At 41.0% G+C, this 19,879-nt stretch overlaps 1 protein-coding gene across 2 annotated transcripts in view; it reads left to right on the top strand.

The window, feature by feature from the left end:
* Window positions 1-19,879, top strand: part of DIP2B (disco interacting protein 2 homolog B) — a 222,923-nt gene that overhangs the window by 150,805 nt on the left and 52,239 nt on the right. The window contains exons 10-15 of one of the 2 annotated variants that reach the window (XM_075851921.1): window positions 4,452-4,562; window positions 6,140-6,263; window positions 8,865-8,974; window positions 15,313-15,415; window positions 15,628-15,692; window positions 16,629-16,722. In XM_075851921.1, coding sequence (XP_075708036.1) covers window positions 4,452-4,562; window positions 6,140-6,263; window positions 8,865-8,974; window positions 15,313-15,415; window positions 15,628-15,692; window positions 16,629-16,722 — 607 coding nt within the window. The remainder of the gene's footprint in view (window positions 1-4,451; window positions 4,563-6,139; window positions 6,264-8,864; window positions 8,975-15,312; window positions 15,416-15,627; window positions 15,693-16,628; window positions 16,723-19,879) is intronic. The other variant, XM_075851922.1, reaches the window with a different exon arrangement.

The following is a 19,879-nucleotide window of genomic DNA, read 5'->3' on the forward strand; positions in this document are numbered from 1 at the left end:
TTGCTCGGTGCTCATTTAACCCCTAGGCGCACCACGACACAACTGTACGTCCATGTCGCCAGTGTCTTAGCGCACGGGGACGTACAGTTACTGCGTAGTTCCCGGTGCACACGGTCAGCGACAGTGCGCACCGGGAACCGGAAGTCTAGCTGTCCCTGACAGCTGACACTCCACTGTATGCCGATCAGCGGCTTATTTCCGCTGATTTTGGCAATTAACCCCTTAATTGCTGTGATCGATTGCAATCACTGCATTCAGGGGTTTCTAGCACATCGGCAGACCTCACAATGAAGTCGTGAGGTTTGCAGATGGCTAGCATGGCGACCAGATGACAAATAATGGCCTCCGTGTCTGCCATGTACGGAAGCCTATCAGGGCCAGCCTCCTGATAGACTTCCTGTCAGAGTCACAGGACGTCACTGCCGTTCGCGATGCACACGGTCGATGACCGTGTCGGTGACAGTGTGCATCGGGAACCGGGAGGTCAGCTGTTCCTCATAGCTGACACTCCACTGTTGCCGATCAGCGGCTCATTGCCGCTGATTTAGGCAATTAACCTGTTACATGCGGGGCTCGATTGCGATCTCCGCATGTAGGGGGTTTGTAGCACATCAGCAGTCCCCATGCAATTGTGGGGGCTGCTGATGCTTGTGATGGCACCCGGGGGCCAGACAACGGCCTCCGGGTCTGCCATGTACGGAAGCCTATGAGGATCAGCCTCTGGCTGGTCCTCGTAGACTAACCGTCAGAGTGACTGTGACGTCACACTGACAGTTGGAATACGTTACACTACCTAGGTAGTGTAATGTATTCTAACAGCGATCAGAGCTGCAAGTAAAAAAAAGAAAGAGTAAAAAGTAAAGAAGAAAGTAAAAAAAAAAAGTTAATAAAATGTTTTACAAAAGTGTAAAAATAAAGATCTTTTTTTCCTATAATAAGTCTCTTATTATAGGGAAAAAATGAAAACGTTAAAAAACAACACACATATTTGGTATCCCCGCGTTCGTAACGACCCAATCTATAAAACTATAATGTTATTGTTACCGCACGGTCAGCAAAAAAACAAACTAAAAACAATGCCAGAATCACTATTTTTTTTTTTTGTGATCACCCCTCCCAAAATATAGAATAAAAAGTGATCAAAAAGTCGCATGTACCAGAAAATATTACCAATAAAAATTACAACCCGTCCCGCAAAAAACAAGCCATTACACCGCTTTTTTGACTGAAAAATAAAAAAGTTACGGCTCTCAGAATATGGTGACACAGAAAATAAATTATTTTATAAAGAAGTGATTTTATTGTGCAAACGCTGCAAAACATAAAAAACAAAGATACATCGGCTCCAGGCGTCCAAATGGTTAATATGCTCGTCTCTAGGGAGTTTGCTATGCTTACCTGCACATAGAGATGCTGCTGCAAATTCAACTCTATCCTCTGACGCCTGGAGCTGATGTGTCTTCTCTCTTCCGACGCCAAGGTTGAAGGGCCTGTGGGTGACGTCATCATTCCCAGCCAGCTTCTTTCACATCAGACAAACAGCGCGACGTCACCCACAGGTCCTTCAACCTTGGCGTCGGAAGAGAGAAGACACATCAGCTCCAGGCGTCAGAGGATAGAGTTGAATTTGCAGCAGCATCTCCATGTGCAGGTAAGCATAGCAAACTCCCTAGAGACGAGCATATTAACCTTTTGGACGCCTGGAGCCGATGTATCTTCTTTGTCCCACGACAAGGTTGAAGGACCTATGGGTGACGTCACGCTGTGTCTGCTGTGAAAGAAGCTGGGTGGGAACGATGAGAAGTGTATGATGCTGATTTGTCAGCGTCATACACTTCTATTCACAACGCCCAGTTGGTAAAAACACAATACACGCCTAGTTGGTAAAATGAGAAAACACGCCCAGTTGTCCATTGAAAAGCTCCTTTGCATAAATATAAAATTGCTCATAACTTTGGCAAAAATCATAGTTTTTCAAAAAAAAAGAAACTTTACTGTTATCTACATTGCAGCGCCCATCACATTCAATAGGAGATAGGGATTTGATAATCTGGTGACAGAGCCTCTTTAAAGAGGCTCTGTCACCACATTATAAGTGCCCTATCTCCTATATAAGGAGATCGGCGCTATAATGTAGGTGACAGTAATGCTTTTAATTTAGAAAAATAATCTATTTGAAACCACTTTATTAGCGATTTTTAGCTTTATGCTTATGAGTTTCTTAATGCCCAAGTGGGCGTGTTTTTACTTTCGACCAAGTGGGCATTGTACAGAGTGTATGACGCTGACCAATCAGTGACCAGTCAGCGTCATACACTCCTCTCCATTCATTTACACAGCAGCATCACGTTCTTGCTAGAACACGATGTGCAGCCACATACACAGACATTAACGTTAATCAAGTGTCCTGATAATGAATATACATTACCTCCAGCCTGGACGTCATGTGTATTCAGAATCCTGACACTTCTGAATCTTTTCTGTGAGATTGCAGCAAGCCACACGTAATCTCGCGAGATTACGAGGTAAACGAGATTTCGTTTCCCTTGCTGTAAATCTCACAGAAAAGATTCAGAAATGTCAGTATTCTGAATACACATGACGTCCAGGCTGGAGGGCATGTATATTCATTATCTGGACACTTGATTAACGTTAATGTCTGTGTATGTGGCTGCACATCGCGTTCTAGTAAGAACACGATGCTGCTGTGTAAATGGTGGAGAGGAGTGCATGATGCCGATTGGTCAGCGTCATACACTCCTCTGTACAACGCCCACTTGGTCGAAAGTAAAAACACACCCACTTGGGCATTAAGAAACTCAATAGCATAAATCAAAATCTCTAATAAAGTGGTACAAAAAGATAGTTTTTTTAAATAAAAAGCATTACTGTCACCTACATTATAGCGCCCATCTCCTTATGTAGGAGATACGGCACTTATAATGTGGTGACAGTCTCTTTAAAGCTATTGAAATTGTATGGCCGCCTTTAGTACAGTGGAAAAGAAGCGTTAGACTGTATTTCATTGGTTAATCTAATGTCACAGGGATATGATGTCGATTTCCTGACAAACGTCTCAAGGAGTCTGAGAACTGACAGATGTCTTATTGGCCCATGTCAGCAGGTCGTTCTAAAATGGCCTTTTGCATTAGCCTGCCTAAAAATATATTTGTATCCCTGTTACTTGTTGTGTATTCTCATTACATGTGATAATATTGTGTTTTATGTTTTCTTTGTGTCTGTCTTCTTGTCTTATCACTGCCGGCATTTACATCCATTGGATGAGTATCTTCTTTTTACAAAATATTTTTAGAGCGGACATGACAAATACTATCCACCAAGTCACACTATGCATTCAGTGCACACCTGTCTAAATCTGTTTTATGCATTGTACCTGCACATTTTATGCCAACACAACTTTTATGAACTTAAAACGCTAATAAAGTAGACCTTCCATGGTACTATTCAGCACTTTGAGGCCATATAGTGGGTTCTACTGCCCACTCTATTTCAACATTGTTATATCATGCCATAATGTACAGTTTATATTAACTGTTGTTACCAATATCATTTTCATTTGTTATGTCCATTTACATGAACAGATATGGCTTTTTTTGTGCCCCTCTTTATGTAGACATTGTCATTGTTTTCAAACCGTATTGGGCCCTTGTAATGTCATATGCTTGAACAGCACTGTGGTATAGAAATCTTCGAATAATTGAATGTATGTAATAATAATATATGTCTGTGACATCATTCAATGTTTGTTTAGACAAAATTAGTTGTGGATTCAGAATAAAATGATATTTACAACCATCTCTCCATGCTTTTTGTTCAGATGCTGATAACATTATCACTCCAAGCTGTTTTAAGTTTGGCGTTGTTCTCTGGAACCATGGCGCACTTTTGCTATTCTGTTCTGCCTAAACATAGAGATTTTAAGTTATCAATCATTATAAAGGGATCGGCCAATAAAAATATTATCTTTCATTTCTGGTTTTCCCACACCCCAAAAAACGTAATTGGCATCCCTCCTGGCCTGCGGCTGAAGCCTCATGACACCACTTTGTTCAGACTCCGTGGACCTAAGCTAAGTCGTGTCATGGCCAGCCTTGTCCTCTCAAGTACCCTTCTGCTAGATATTACGGTATTCAGCAGGGGTAGTGCATTTTTAAGGATGGGGCACACCATGACAGCACTACATGCCGTCACTTTAGTTGTCATCTTGTGAGGAGGAATACCAGAAGAACCTCTCATCACACTAGAGGACCTCGGTTAAGATTTTAGGTGATGGGACATTGATCTTTTCTCAATTTTCAGTTTTTTTCTGAAGTTTCACTTGAAAAAACTTTTTATATAATGAATTGACTTGTATATCTAGATGCTTAGCTTGTATAACTAGTAATTGATTTACTGTACTGCAGATCTTCTCATGAATTGCCTTCTTTCAGGTGGCCCTGGTTTATCCCAATAATGATCCAGTCATGTTTATGGTTGCTTTTTACGGCTGTCTCCTGGCAGAAGTCATTCCAGTGCCGATTGAGGTACCTCTTACTAGAAAGGTAACGATAAAATTTAAAGTAATGTTGGACAGATTCTCAGGCCATCAATCTCCGGTGACTATTTCAATGCAGACTTCCCTTGGCCCTTTTGACATTTGCCAGTAATTGTGCCTAAAAATTTAATTCCAGTAAATGAGAGAATGACATAGAGTGAAAGTGAAGCTATTCATAATTCATGTTCAAGACTTTTTCTTGAATAATTGAATATATAATGTAGTCTGGGCCTTTTTATTACTGTAAAGCTAATTGCTGCAAGCGTCCTTAGGAAATGTACACGGTCATCTCCTCAACTAAACAATATTATTTTATAAAATACGCTGTGCCACATGTGGTCGCACTTTCGGGGTTGCACTGTTACTGATTAAAATCAGGGAGAACAGTGATGTGTGAAAAGACTTTGTGTGGATCAGAATATCCACAAAAAGGTATTCATGGAGTTCTTAAATGGGTTGTACACGATTTAAAAAAAACATGGCTGCTTTCTTCCAGAAACCACGCCCCACCTGTCTTTGGGTTGCGTCTAGTATTGCAGATTAAACAAGCAGACTTTCACAAGCGATCGTTGCACCATTGTGGGGATGATGGAGTGACAGAGGGGGCTTCCTGTCCCTTTCTAGCGGCTTAGATGATGCAGTCGCTATTGACCGCGGCATCGAAGTAGTTAAACCACCAGGATCAGAGTTATCTCCGATCCTGGCTGTAAGTGCGAGGTGTCAGGTGTAATGCACAGCTGACACCCGCATCGTATGGAGCTGGCTCTGACATTTAGCCTGCTCCATACTCACCCCCCCCCCCCAACAAAAAAAAAAAACAACCAAAAAAAAAACAAACCACAGTTTTACATATCAGCTTTTGTACAAATTGTTTATATTTAAAGAATACCTCCAGTTTTAATGTCAGAAGTCCACATCAGTGGTGGTCCCTGAGCTGGGACCTCTACCAATTGCTTGAAAGAAGATTTTTTTTCCTTGTTAAAAAATCCTGTTAAAATCCGTGCACCAGAGGCCCCTTTTTTTGGGGTACAGTAAAAGTACAAGTTCATGGACCCCCTTGATTCAAACTTCTGACGTGTCTCAATGACATGTCCAAAGTTTTCTAGAGCCAGACACAGTCATAGGCCGCGGTGTCATTCCGATCATTCGCTATCAGTACACTCATCCGGCCATTTACACACAGATATTATACTAAAATTAGAATCGTTGCATCACATCAATATAAATCCCTAGTTAAACTTTCTTTGATGGACCCCATTTATACCAAACAGAACATATAGCAGATAGATTTTAACCTGGTCATTTTTTTTAACATAATACAATCATTTTGCCAATTTACATACAGGAATTATTGTTTCATTGGTAATTTTTTTTTTATTTTTATTTTTTTTTATTATTATTTTTTTTTTAAATAGCTTTTAGTTTAATGGATTTTTTTCATTTATAGTATTAGATATCCTTAAATTATTTGTATCAATATTTTTGTTTTGTTTCATGTTCAATAGCTAAAAACGCAGTGTTATGTGAGTCACAACGCTGAGAATTATGCCCATTTGACTTTCCTTGTCTCTCCTTCATAAACAGGATGCTGGTGGGCATCAGATTGGTTTCCTGCTGGGAAGCTGTGGTGTGAAGCTTGCTCTTACCACTGAGGTTTGCCTAAAAGGACTGCCAAAAACACAGAATGGGGAAATTGTGCAATTCAAGGGTGAGCCACTAGATTTTTTTTCTCCCCAGAATACATTAGCTCCAATGTTTTATTTACATATTATAACTTGAATTCATGAAGTACTGAAATGAATAGAAATCATTAAAATTCTTTCCATAATTAAATTCCTTAGTCACACTGTCTCTGTGGGGAAAAACTTTTTCAGTTGTTTTTCGTGGAGTGTTCTAGTTTAAAGGGAATGTGTCACTAGAAAAATATATATATTTTTTTTAGTTAAACTGTTAGTATATAAATGATTACAAATTGTTCTAATTGTTTTCATTTTTTCACAAGTCAGGAAATATTATAACTTAGATTCTAATTTATAACCTTTCCATGTGCTGGTCACTAGAGGGAGCAATTTCCAAAATTGCAGCATTGCATGTGGTAAAGCAACCTCATTGCTTTATGCTGCAAAATTGGAGAAGACACACTCGCTCTAGTGTCCTCAAACAATCCCCCCTCTGTTATCCTGGCTAGTGCCAGGAGAAAGGAGGGGGTTGAATGTTCAAACCTCCTACACTGTGTGCCGCCATTGTTTGAGCGAATGCACAGTGTAGGAGGCTAGATACAGTGGTAATCACACAGTATAACACGAACATACACAAACATAACTTACCTGCTCCTGCCGCCTCCGCTCCTAGTCCTTGCTTCTGAACATATGGACGGAAGCCCCGACCGGAAGTAGTCATATTACTGTCCGGCAGCGGCTTCCGGTCCACATGAAAATGGCGCCGGATGTCGCTCTGCTGAAGGCTTTCCTTTTGGACTGTGTGGGAGCGGCGCATGCGCCGTTCCCACACAGACGGCGTACGCTATAGTGAATGGAACGGCTCCCGTTCGGATTCACTATGGGGATGTATGTGCCGTATTCCATCTCTGTATGTGTCGTTAATCGATGGAAAAAAAAATAGCAGCCCCCATAGAGAAGTAAAAGAAAGAAAAAAGTAAAACACACTAATAAATAAAATTTCTTTTAATAACATACTAAAAGCAATAACATATAAAAAAAATATTTTTCGTGACACCTTCCCTTTAAATGGTGTTATTAATCAGAGTATTTCACAAGAAACCTTTGAGGCAGACACAAAAATAAATGTATAAATGTATATACAAGATTTTCCTTTTTTTTATGGCTTAAGATATTTTTCTAATGGGCAGTGATTTAAAGAGGCTCTGTCACTAGATTATAAGTGCCCCATCTCCTACATAATCCGATCGGCGCTTTAATGTAGATAACAGCAGTGGTTTTTATTTTGAAAAACGATAATTTTTGAGCAAGTTATAAACAATTTTAGATTTTTTCTAATTAGTTTCTTAATAGACAACTGGGTGTGTTTTTTACTTTTTACCAACTGGGCGTTGTACAGAGGAGTGTATGACGCTGACCAATCAGTGACCAATCCGCGTCATACACTTCTCATTGTTGTAGCCCATTGTTACATTGTGATTGTGCAGTGAAAGAAGCTGGGCTGGAACAATGAGAAGTGTATGATGCTGATTGGTCACTGATTGGTCAGCCTCATACACTCCTCTGTACAACGCCCAGTTGGTAAAAAGTATATAGTTTATAACTTGCTCAAAATTGGTTGTTTTTCAAAATAAAAACCACTGTTATCTACATTACAGCGCCGATCAGATTATGTAGGCGATAGGGCACTTATAATCTGATGACAGAGCCTCTTTAACCCATGGTTTTCCCAACATAAGCTTCCACCCCCCTTATACCTTCTCGGCTGGAGTTACATAGAGATTTTTTGTAGTTCAACTTTTCAATTGTAACTATTGAGCTACTGTTGCAGTGCAGAGGAATACTTAGGCCAGATTCAGACGAACTAAATTTGCGTCCGTGCAGCCCGCGTGGTTTTCACACGGCTCGCATGGACCTATACAAGTCTATGGGGCAGTGCAGACAGTCCGTGAGTTTTGCGCAGCGTGAGTCCGCTACGTAAAACTCACGACATGTTCTATATTCAGGCGTTTTTCGCGCATCACGCACCCATTGAAGTCAATGGGTGTGTGAAAATCACGCATGCCCCACGGAAGTACTTCCGTGGGACGCACGTTATTCGCGCAACAACAGTAAAAGAATGAATGTAAACAGAAAAGCACCACGTGCTTTTCTGTTTACAAACATCCAAACGGAGTGTCATAAAGATGGCGGCTGTGCGAAAAGCACGCAGCCGTGCATCCATATGAACAGGACACACGGAGCTGTCACACTGCTGCCACGCGTGAAAAACACATGCGTTTTGTGCGGGCGCAAAACGCTCACGTTCGTCTGTATTCGGCCTTAGGCTACGTCCAGACATCCCGGGCAGAATTTTTTCGCTATGTGTGAATGGGGTTTGGATAACTGCACAGCACATTTGCTACATCTGAACATGGCATATAGTTCCATAGTTAAAATGGTAATAATTATGCTACGAAAAGACTCTTTGTAGCCACGGCCTCAAACATCGCTTTAGATTGGTAGTCTTGCTGTAAAATCTGGTAACATGCTCAGAAGTAGATAAACCTCTACAAAAAGGAGATACAGGTGCTTAGATAAAGTCTTCAATTCCATAGTCTGGGGCTCAATATTCACATATCTTTCTATAGGATGGCCAAAGCTCAAGTGGGTTGTGACTGATTCCAGATACCTGTCCAAGGCACCAAAGGACTGGCAACCACACATCCAAGTAGCTGGCGCAGAACCTGCATATATTGAGGTATTAAGTCTAGTAAAATTCTTAAATGAGATTTGTTTTTAATGTCAATTGTTCTATTTAAAGAGTGACTACACTTTCATTAAACTTTTTATATGTCATAGAGACATATCAAAAGTTTGGATCTGTGGGGGTCCGGGTGCTTAGACCCCCACCATTGCTGAAACAAAGGTGCAGAAGCGCTAAGCTGAGCGTCCTGCACCTTCTGCTGTGATTGGTGCTCCCTGTCAAGCTGAAGAGCTCACATAGATGTTCTATATAAGCTGTCTCTAGTCTAATGATGAGCGCTGACCACTGCCGAATAAACAATGTGCTCAGCGGAGCGCTTTTGCACCTTGGTTTCAGCAACGGTGGGGGTCTCCGCACCTGGACCCCCACAGATTCAAACTTTTGATATGTCTCTGTGACATATTAAAAGTTTGAACGTTTCGTTTCTATTTAATTCCCTACATCCTGTACAATGTTTTAGTCACTGAGTAAAATGGGACAGTTTACTTTGTTTCTTACTATATTTGCTTTGCTTTGTATACAATACATTACATTCTGTATGAAAAAAAAAGAAAATATAATATTACTTACTACAAAGCAAGCATCAAAATCCTCTGTAGAGACAAGCAGATTAGCAGCTGTTCAAGACTGCCTGCATAGCGGGGACTTAAGTTCTTAAAGAGGCTCTGTCACCACATTATAAGTGCCCTATCTCCTACATAAGGAGATCGACGCTATAATGTAGGTGACAGTAATGCTTTTTATTTAAAAAAACGATCTATTTTCACAACGTTAGGAGCGATTTTGGTTTATGCTAATGAGTTGCTTAAAGAGGCTCTGTCACCAGATTTTGCAACCCCTATCTGCTATTGCAGCAGATAGGCGCTGCAATGTAGATAAGAGTAACGTTTTTATTTTTAAAAAACGAGCATTTTTGGCCAAGTTATGACCATTTTTGTAGTTATGCAAATGAGGCTTGCAAAAGTCCAAGTGGGTGTGTTTAAAAGTAAAAGTCCAAGTGGGCGTGTATTATGTGCGTACATCGGGGCGTTTTTAATACTTTCACTAGCTGGGCGCTCTGAAGAGAAGTAACATCCTCTTCTCTTCAGAACGCCCAGCTTCTGACAGTGCAGATCTGTGACGTCACTCACAGGTCCTGCATCGTGACGGCCACATCGGCACCAGAGGCTTCAGTTGATTCTGCAGCAGCATCAGCGTTTGCAGGTAAGATCGACTTACCTGCAAACGCTGATGCTGCTGCAGAATCAACTGTAGCCTCTGGTGCCGGTGTCCTCGCTCGTCTGACACGATGCAGGACCTGTGAGTGACGTCACAGCGTGATCTCTCGAGAACACTGCTATGTCTGCACTGTCAGAAGCTGGGCGTTCTGAAGAGAAGAGGATGTTACTTCTCTTCAGAGCGCCCAGCTAGTGAAAGTATTAAAAACGCCCCGATGTACGCACATAATACACGCCCACTTGGACTTTTACTTTTAAACACACCCACTTGGACTTTTGCAAGCCTCATTTGCATAACTACAAAAATGGTCATAACTTGGCCAAAAATGCTCGTTTTTTAAAAATAAAAACGTTACTGTAATCTACATTGCAGCGCCTATCTGCTGCAATAGCAGATAGGGGTTGCAAAATCTGGTGACAGAGCCTCTTTAATGCCCAAGTGGGCGTATTTTTACTTTCGACCAAGTGGGCGTTGTACAGAGGAGTGTATGACGCTGACCAATCAGCATCATGCACTCCTCTCCATTCATTTAGACAGCAGAATCGCGTTCTTACTAGAACATGATCTGCAGCCACATACACAGCGATTCTGCTTGATTAACATTAATCCAGTGTCCTGATAATGAATACACATGACCATCCAGCCTGGACGTCATGTTTACTCAGAATCCTGACGCTTCTGAATCTTTTCTGTGAGATTCCAGCAACAGATACGAAATCTCGCGAGATCACGGAGGTAAACGAGATTTCGTTTCCGTTGCTGAAATCTCAGAGAAAAGATTCAGAAGTGTCAGGATTCTGAGTACACATGACGTCCAGGCTGGATGGTCATGTGTATTCATTATCAGGACACTGGATTAACGTTAATCAAGCAGAATCGCTGTGTATGCGGCTGCAGATCATGTTCTAGTAAGAACGCGATTCTGCTGTGTAAATGAATGGAGAGGAGTGCATGATGCTGATTGGTCAGCGTCATACACTCCCCTGTACAACGCCCACTTGGTCAAAAGTAAAAATACGCCCACTTGGGCATTAAGCAACTCATTAGCATAAACCAAAATCGCTCCAAGGGTATGTTCACACGCACTAATTACGGACGTAATGACGGCGCGTAAATAGACGCCCGCGTCAAAGAAGTGACCTGTCACTTCTTTGGGCGTAATTGGAGCCGTTATTCATTGACTCCAATGAAAAGCAGCGCCAATTACGTCCGTAATGGACGCGGCGTTCAAGCGCCTGCACATGCCGTTACGGCTGAAATTACTGGGATGTTTCCTCCTGAAAACATCCCCGTAATTTCAGCCGTTACGGACGCTGCCGTGTGAACATACCCCTAACGTTGTGAAAATAGATCGTTTTTTTTAAATAAAAAGCACAGCTGTCACCTACATTATAGCGCCCATCTCCTTATGTAGGAGATAGGGCACTTATAATGTGGTGACAGAGCCTCTTTAAGGTATATGCTGTCTCTTCGCAAAATGGCATTCCATAGGAACCTTTTTATTTTTACTTAGTAAACAGGACACAATGAACAGCAAATCCTTTATATTAAAGAGCCTCACTATTTTCAAGATCTTTGCTTGCGGTTATATAATAGGAACCTTGAATGTTTACATTCAGTGGATACAAATCTGTCCTGGTCATGTGATGGATACAGAGTTGTATGATTCGTTACAGGACAGAACTCTAAAACACACGCTTACTGTAATGAGCCGTCCATCTGTGTGTCCATCACATGACCAGGATGTATTTCCCCTGGAAGAAAATAATGAAGGTTCCTATAGAATCACAGCAAGCAGAAATCTTGAAAATCATGAGGAATTGATACAGAATGTATATTAGAAAATTGTATAACTTTTCATTATACAAAGAATAAACTTTATTTGCTACAACCGGAATACCCTTTTAATTTTGTAAATCATGATAGAAGATCTGACTGCAATGTGATAGATATTTATTTTTCTAAGATACATTCTAGGCTAGAATTGGTCTATCCCTGAATAATTAACATTTGTTGCTCATTAGAGGGAGGAACTGGTAAGTCTTCTTCCCACACACACCGGCTTCTACAGCGTCATCACTTGTCTACAAAGTGTCTCTAAAAATTCATCAGTCTCACTTACAGCTGTCATTGATAAAGGGAGAATCATTTCTATTGTTACAGACTGCAACTTCTGCAAATATTTGGCAATTATATCTGTCTCCTATGGATCCCACAGTGTGACTTGGCTGGGCATGTCTTAAGTCGCTTTAAAGACGCTCTGTCACCACATTATAAGTGCCGTATCTCCTACATGAGGAGATGGGCGCTATAATGTAGGTGACAGTAATGCTTTTTATTTAAAAAAACGATCTGTTTTCACCACTTTATTAGCGATTTTAGATTTATGCTAATGAGTTGCTTAATGCCCAAGTGGGCGTGTTTTTACTTTAGACCAAGTGGGCGTTGTACAGGGGAGTGTATGACGCTGACCAATCAGCATCAGTCACTCCTCTCCATTAATTTAGGCAGCGCATAGGGATCCTTTTAGATCAGTACGTGCGGTGTTATACTAACACATTAACGATACTGAAGTGTTTAGACAGTGAATAGACATTCCACGGGATGTCTATTCACAATCTTTGCACTTCGTTACTCTGGCTGTGGTAGTTACAGCAGAGGAAGCGTAATCTCGCGAGATTACGCTGTAGATGACAGGTTACAACGAGATTACGCTTCCTCTGCTGTAACTACCACAGACAGAGTAACGAAGTGCAGAGATTGTGAATAGACATCCCATGGAATGTCTATTCACTGTCTAAACACTTCAGTATTGTTAATGTGTTAGTATAAGACAGCACATAAGGATCTAATAGGATCCCTATGCGCTGCCTAAATGAATGGAGAGGAGTGCATGACGCTGATTGGTCAGCGTCATACACTCCTCTGTACAACGCCCACTTGGTCTAAAGTAAAAACACGCCCACTTGGGCATTAAGCAACTCATTAGCATAAATCTAAAATCGCTAATAAAGTGGTGAAAACAGATCGTTTTTTTAAATAGCATTACTGTCACCTACATTATAGCGCCCATCTCCTTATGTAGGAGATAGGGCACTTATAATGTGGTGACAGAGCCTCTTGAAGTAGCGAAGATTAATTATGGGTTTTTTTTCGAATTATTATAATTTATAATTACTAGATTTGCTTTCCTTGCCCCGCCTCTGAAGCGATTTCCCTTTTTCCACCATTTTAAATCTTTAATAATTTTTCTATAATAAAAAAAAACATGATAGTAGTAAGACGCAAAGTTGACAAAATTGTTTAATGCCACAATATTGCAAGTGGGCATATACAAATACATGGAAGTGAACTTTTATTTTTATAGGCTATGTAAACATTTGGACATATTTTTTTGTATTGTTCAAATGTAACTCAAATTAATCAACTTTGAAAAGAGCCTAAATTAAAAATTGCCTAGAATTTACGGTCTGCAGCTCCTATGCAGACCTGTTGGTCTCCATGGTACCAGACTACAAACAAACACTGTGCAGTCTGATTCTGCAGTTATACTACCTTCTAGCTATCCCATACTTTTTACTAATGTACATTTTGTAGGTTAGCAAGAACTAGGAGAGAGATGGATTGGAATATTATAGCGGGACTACACACAGTTTGTTTGAGGTCTGTTACCATGGAGACCTAAAAGTCTTCATATGAACCGACAAAAACACGATCTTTCTAATTAAAGCTACTAGCTAAGTTGCGTAACTTTTTTTTGTAGATTCATTAGAACAATAAAAAAATGGGTTTACGAAGATTAACATCGCCTTTAAAAGTGTAATATTGACCAGCCTGTTGTTAAAGCATACCTATCTTTTCAGATGACTTTTCAGAATAATCTGTCATGTGTCCACATGAGGAATAACCGGATTTCTTGCCGTTGTGACACGTGTCCTGCTTTCTTTAGCAGTTTCCCTCTCTGCAGGCTCTATATCTAATTCTTGGTTGTCTCTGAGCTAGTGGGCAGAGCCTGACAGCTATCATGTCTTCTATATACTGCATATAGAGAAGAGTAGAGTCCTACTCTCCTATCTTTATTTATCACATATATAGACGCTACAGTAGCATGACCGAGATTATACATCAGAACTGAGCAGTGTAGCTGAGAATCCAGCTCTGAGGTGACATATAACTCTTACCAGCAGCCCAAGTCTCCTCTCTTTTCTTGCTCCCCCCTCCTGCTCCCCTTTCCCTCTCTAGACTTGGGCAATGTGTCTGCGTCTCTATGCTCCTCCCCCTCCCCTCTCCATAGATTTCTATGGGCAGGCTTTTAAAATAAATACTCTCACGTCCTGCAATCCGTCTCACCTACCCTGTAATTAGGGATGGATTTTGCTTGACAACGGGGTGGACAGCAGATTACAGAAAGGGAGGCACCCAGTGGCAGTAAATGCACACAGAATTTTCATGTAGAAAAAAAAATATTTTAACAGTAAGTAAATTACAAAGTTGATATAAAGCGAATACTATTAGATTAGCATAAGCTGTCTGTAAAGTTAGGGTATGATTACACTGAGTTTTTGGCGCTGTTTTTGAAGTGGGAATCACGTCGGAAACCGCGTCAAAGAACATCTGAAAATGATTTCAATGGGAGGCAAGGCTTTTTTTTCCCCGTAAGCGGAAAAAACGCTAACGGGAAAAAGCGTCATGCCCTTTTTCAGGCGTTTCCATCTCTGACCCTCCATTGACCTCAATGGGAGGCTGAGAAAGCGATTTTCGCTGCGTTTTATGCCCGCGGCGCTCAATGGCTGCGGCCGGAAAACGCCACAAGAAATGCGGCAAAGAGTGCATTCCTGAATGAATTTTGAGGCAGATTTTACCACCTGCAAAAAAACTCTGTGTGAACGTAGCCTTATGGTCCATTTAAGACTTCAAGCTTCGTTATTCTTGTTCTCTCCAGCAGTTCAGATCTTGACCGGCATTAGAGTATTAGAGTGTGTGTATGTGTGTGATAGAGATATATATATTTATATATATATATATATATATATATATATATATATATATATATATTAGTTTACTTTTCACTCCTTTGATCTTACGTATTAATGACCTCATACATTGTTTTGCAGTATAAAACAAGTAAAGAAGGCAGCGTGATGGGAGTTGCAGTTTCTCGAATAGCAATGCTGTCTCATTGTCAAGCTCTTTCCCAATCTTGTAATTATACAGAAGGTGGGTGTTCATATAAGACATTTTTTTTATGTGTTTTGTATTAATAATATTTTGGCTGCTATCTTTTGATCAGATTGACTAACATATCATGAGCATAACAACCCATTGAAACCATTAATATGATGAGAACCTCTATAGTACCACTACAGTACACTAGGTGATGATGATGAAAACCGTATGATCATTCATGTAAAATTGTGTTCCTTATTTAGGTGAAACCATGGTAAATGTCCTCGATTTTAAGAGGGATGCTGGTCTCTGGCATGGCATACTAACGGTAAGACCCATCAATGTTAATACCTCTACAGTTTCCCACATGCAATGTCTGTGTTTCATCAATTTAGACCTTGTACCTTGGACTAAGAGAAGATGGCACTTGGCAATGTGGCTTGGTAATAGCTTGAGCACAGTAGTGGTTAATGTTTCTTTCTGATTGGAACACTATAACCCTTTTCAGATGTTTTTTTTCACAAGTTTGTCTTATAATAATATATTTTAGGATTGCTTTTATAAAGGAAATTTGGATTCTAACATGGAATTATCACCTTGTACGAATATCAAGCAGTTGTATGGTTTTAAACTCTGTTCATACTTTTGGTGCTTCTCCAATGTTGTGTGAAGCTTCCCCTGATCAGCAGCTGCAGGGAGAACAGAGCAATGATGTCCATTTTGTTATAATATAAAAAGTTATGCCAAAAGCTTTGCCTCAGCTAGAACCCACCCCCTCCACATCCCCCTAATCTATGATGTAGGGCATTTAAAAAAGGGAGCAATGTAAACGGGATAACCTCCCCTCCCATACATTGCACAAAAAGGGCGTCCTCACTGCACCCATGTCACATACTGACATTATGCGACATAGCAGTAGCTGGGACACACTCTGTGGGCCAAGTCTTGGGTAACATCTTTATTGTGAGTATGGTCCAGGTGCCACATGTTGTTGTAGGTATATGAAAAAAATACATGGCAAAAATCCAAATAACATGTTTGACGATTTAAGACTTTGTTCACATGTGTTGTCGCTTCCATTAATAAAAGAAGACACAACGCAGAATCAGATTTGACTTACATTGCAGTCCGTTGGGTTTCACCGAGGTGGCCGTCCTTTTGACGGAATCTGGGACGGAGGCTATGAACGGAGCCACCGACGCAGATGTGAACATAACCGTAGTTAATAATGGTAATATTTTTATTTTCTATTTTTTCCCCCTAGAATGTAGTAAACAAAATGCACACAATCAGTGTTCCGTACTCGGTGATGAAAGCATGTCCATTATCTTGGGTGCAGAGAGTCCATGCAAATAAAGGTAATCTACTATATAACAATAAGTGCACATGGTCATAATCTTTGGCATAAAACTTTTGAATATTTCCTGCAGTTTTCTTAATGGACCAAACGGACAAATTTTTATAAAAGTGCAGATTCTATATAAGCTACTATTATTATTTACACACATGTATGTAAATGTTTTTGGACCTTCTCAGAACAGAACTGAAATTGCAACACCAAAAAGGAAAAGTTTTGGAATTGTGGAAATCACAGGGTCGTTACACTTGTTAATGATATGCAAATAATAAAAAAATGGAAACAAGATATTCCAAACATCTTGACTTATTCAGTATCGAGTATGAGCGCCACACGCAGAAATACACGTACTTACACACCTTGGCATGATATCAAGTGAGGTTATTAATGGTTGTCTGAGGAATGTTATGCCACGCTGAATGTACTTGGACACGCAAATCATCAAGATTGGCTGCTGGCCTCTCCCTTTGCAATTGCTGACCAATGACGTCCCAGATGTGCTCGATGGGGGACAAGTCTGGAGACACTGCAGGCCATGGTAGCACGATTAGGCCACGCAGGCTACTCACAGTAGCACAAGCAACATGTGGCCTAGCGTTCCGTTAAAGAACGGCTTCTGGGACACTTTGGAAAAATGGGCGTACCACTGGCTCCACAACCAAATCAATGTAACGCTGAGCTGTTAGTGTACCTGAAATGAAGACTAGAGGGGTCCGGCTACTGTACATTATGCATCCCACACCATAATCCCAGGAGTAGGACCGGTGTGACGTTCCCTTATGAAGGACTCTTCATGGCGTTGCCCACGTGTTCTCCAGAACAATATCCGGCTATCATTGCATCCGAGAAAAAAGCGGGACTTCTCGCTGAAGAGGAAAAACCTCCATTGCCGTCTTGCTGTGCACAAAGATAGCCTTTGAGAGCGGTGGAGTGTGGTCATTGAAACATTTGTAGCTGGACGTCTGGCTCATAGCCCAATGTCGTGCAAACGCCTTCTAATGGTTTGTGTCGACACTGGTTGCTACCCTAGGCTTGGGATGTGACATCAAATTTCACTTGCTGGACAGAATGGATCACTAGGCGCCATTCTTCCAATCAGACAATCCGTACTTGGAGAGGTCCGCCTCCGCGCACCTTGTTGTCATTCCCGTTCGTTGTTTGGGACATGCAATGTTGAACAGTGCTGACATCTCGGCCTACGTTCGTAGCGATCCGTTGGAGTAATAATCTAAGCTCTCAGTTCAAGGATTCTGTCCCTCTCAGTTTGCGACGAGTAGCGATAACTGGCACATCGACGAGCAAGAGGCATTACACCATCATCCCACACCACTCAACCTGATTTTTGAGGTTTCATGTGGCTACTATCTTTCAATCTGGCTTCTATGTCCCTCCCACGTGCCACAGATTGGAGCTAGGTGCTTGGAAATCTGATCATTTGCAGAATTTAGCGACACCTGTTACTTTCTCGATTTGCATAACCTTACGGCTTGCCTTTCTTGGTGTTGCAATATCAATGTTGAGGGGTGGGTGTATTGGCAATAAACCAATGATCATGATCGAAGTGGCTGATCACTTTCAACGACAGACTGTTTTCAGCTATAATGATTTTTGTTTTTAATAAAAGTGTACTTAATGTTTGCTTAGATACAATGGCTCTTATAGGTTCCTTTGCTATATAAAATATAGTGTTATGAAGTGCACTGTGGTGACGTAATAGCCTATGTATCATTCTTTATACTAGTCAAGGGTTTAAAAGGAATGTGTCGCTTGAAATATTTTTTTTTTTTTTTTTCAGTTAAACCGTTATTATATACATGATTAGACATTGTTCTAATTTTTTCACAAGTCAGGAAATATTATAAATTAGATTCTAATTTATAACATTTCCCTGTGCTAGTCACTAGAGGGAGCAATTCCCAAAATTGCAGCATTGGCATGTGGTAAAGCAACCACATTGCTTTATGCTGCAAAATTTGAGAAGACACACTCGCTCTAGCGTCCTCAAACAATCCCCCCTCCCTTATCCTGCCTAGTGCCAGGAGAAAGGAGGGAATTGAATGTGAATTGAGCGAATACACAGTGTAGTAGGCTTACGTACAGTGGTAATCACACACTAAAACACGTATATACACAAACATAACTTACTTGCTCCAGCCGCCGCTCCATCCGCTCCTAGTGCTTGCTTCTAATTACATGTCCGGAAGCCGCGACCGGAAGTAGTCGTCTTACTGTCGGGCTGCGGCTTCTGGTCCACAAGAAAATGGCGCCGGATATCGCTCGGCCGAAGACCTTCCATTTGGACTGTGTGGGAGCGGCGCATGCGCCGTTCCCACACAGACGGCGTACACCATAGTGAATGCGAACGGCTTCGTTCGCATTCTCTATGGGGATGTATGTGCCGTATTCCATCTCTGTATGTGTCGTTAATCGACACATACAGAGATGAAAAAAAAATGGCAGCCCCCATAGTCCAGAAAAAGTTAGAAGAAAAAAAAAAGTAAACCACAAACACGCAAATAAACAAAATTTATTTTAATAAAACACTAAAGGCAAATTAATATAAATTATTTTTTTTCACGACACCCTTCCTTTAAGCTGCTGCCCCGGGCTGCATAAACTCTTCCACATTTTTTAATTATTTTTTTTAGTGATTGCCTCAAGTAATATATTCAATCCTCTCACATTCAAAATACTGCCACCGCTGATCAGCTGATCGTCCCGCTTACAGCAAAAAGCTGAGTTGCCGGTGGAAGCCGTGACCAGCTGGGCATCTCCCCTGCAGCATTTGCTTCAGAGCAATTGCATTACATGAGAGCCATTCAGATGTATAGAGTGTCTCTCCGTTCAGGCTCCTATAAGGGAGTCCTGAATGGGCGACCCCCGTCTTTGATGTCCAGATGCCCTATTGTGGTATATGGACCGTAGCTGACTTCATGAGACAATCCTTTAATACATAATCTACCTGGGAAGGTAATATGTCCTATTTTCATCATCTGTGATACTTGTTCATATGAGCTCAGGAATGCAGGGGATCTCTCTAGTACAAGATGAAGTGGGCCGCATGTTCGTTTGTCGACCGTGGGGTAAATGAAGTGCTGTAGATGTAGTAAAAAGAGATCTGATATATACGGTATTTGTCGTGTTGATGGATAAAGCTC

The sequence above is a fragment of the Rhinoderma darwinii genome, chromosome 2 (assembly GCF_050947455.1).
Source record: "Rhinoderma darwinii isolate aRhiDar2 chromosome 2, aRhiDar2.hap1, whole genome shotgun sequence".
Lineage (NCBI taxonomy): Eukaryota > Metazoa > Chordata > Amphibia > Anura > Rhinodermatidae > Rhinoderma > Rhinoderma darwinii.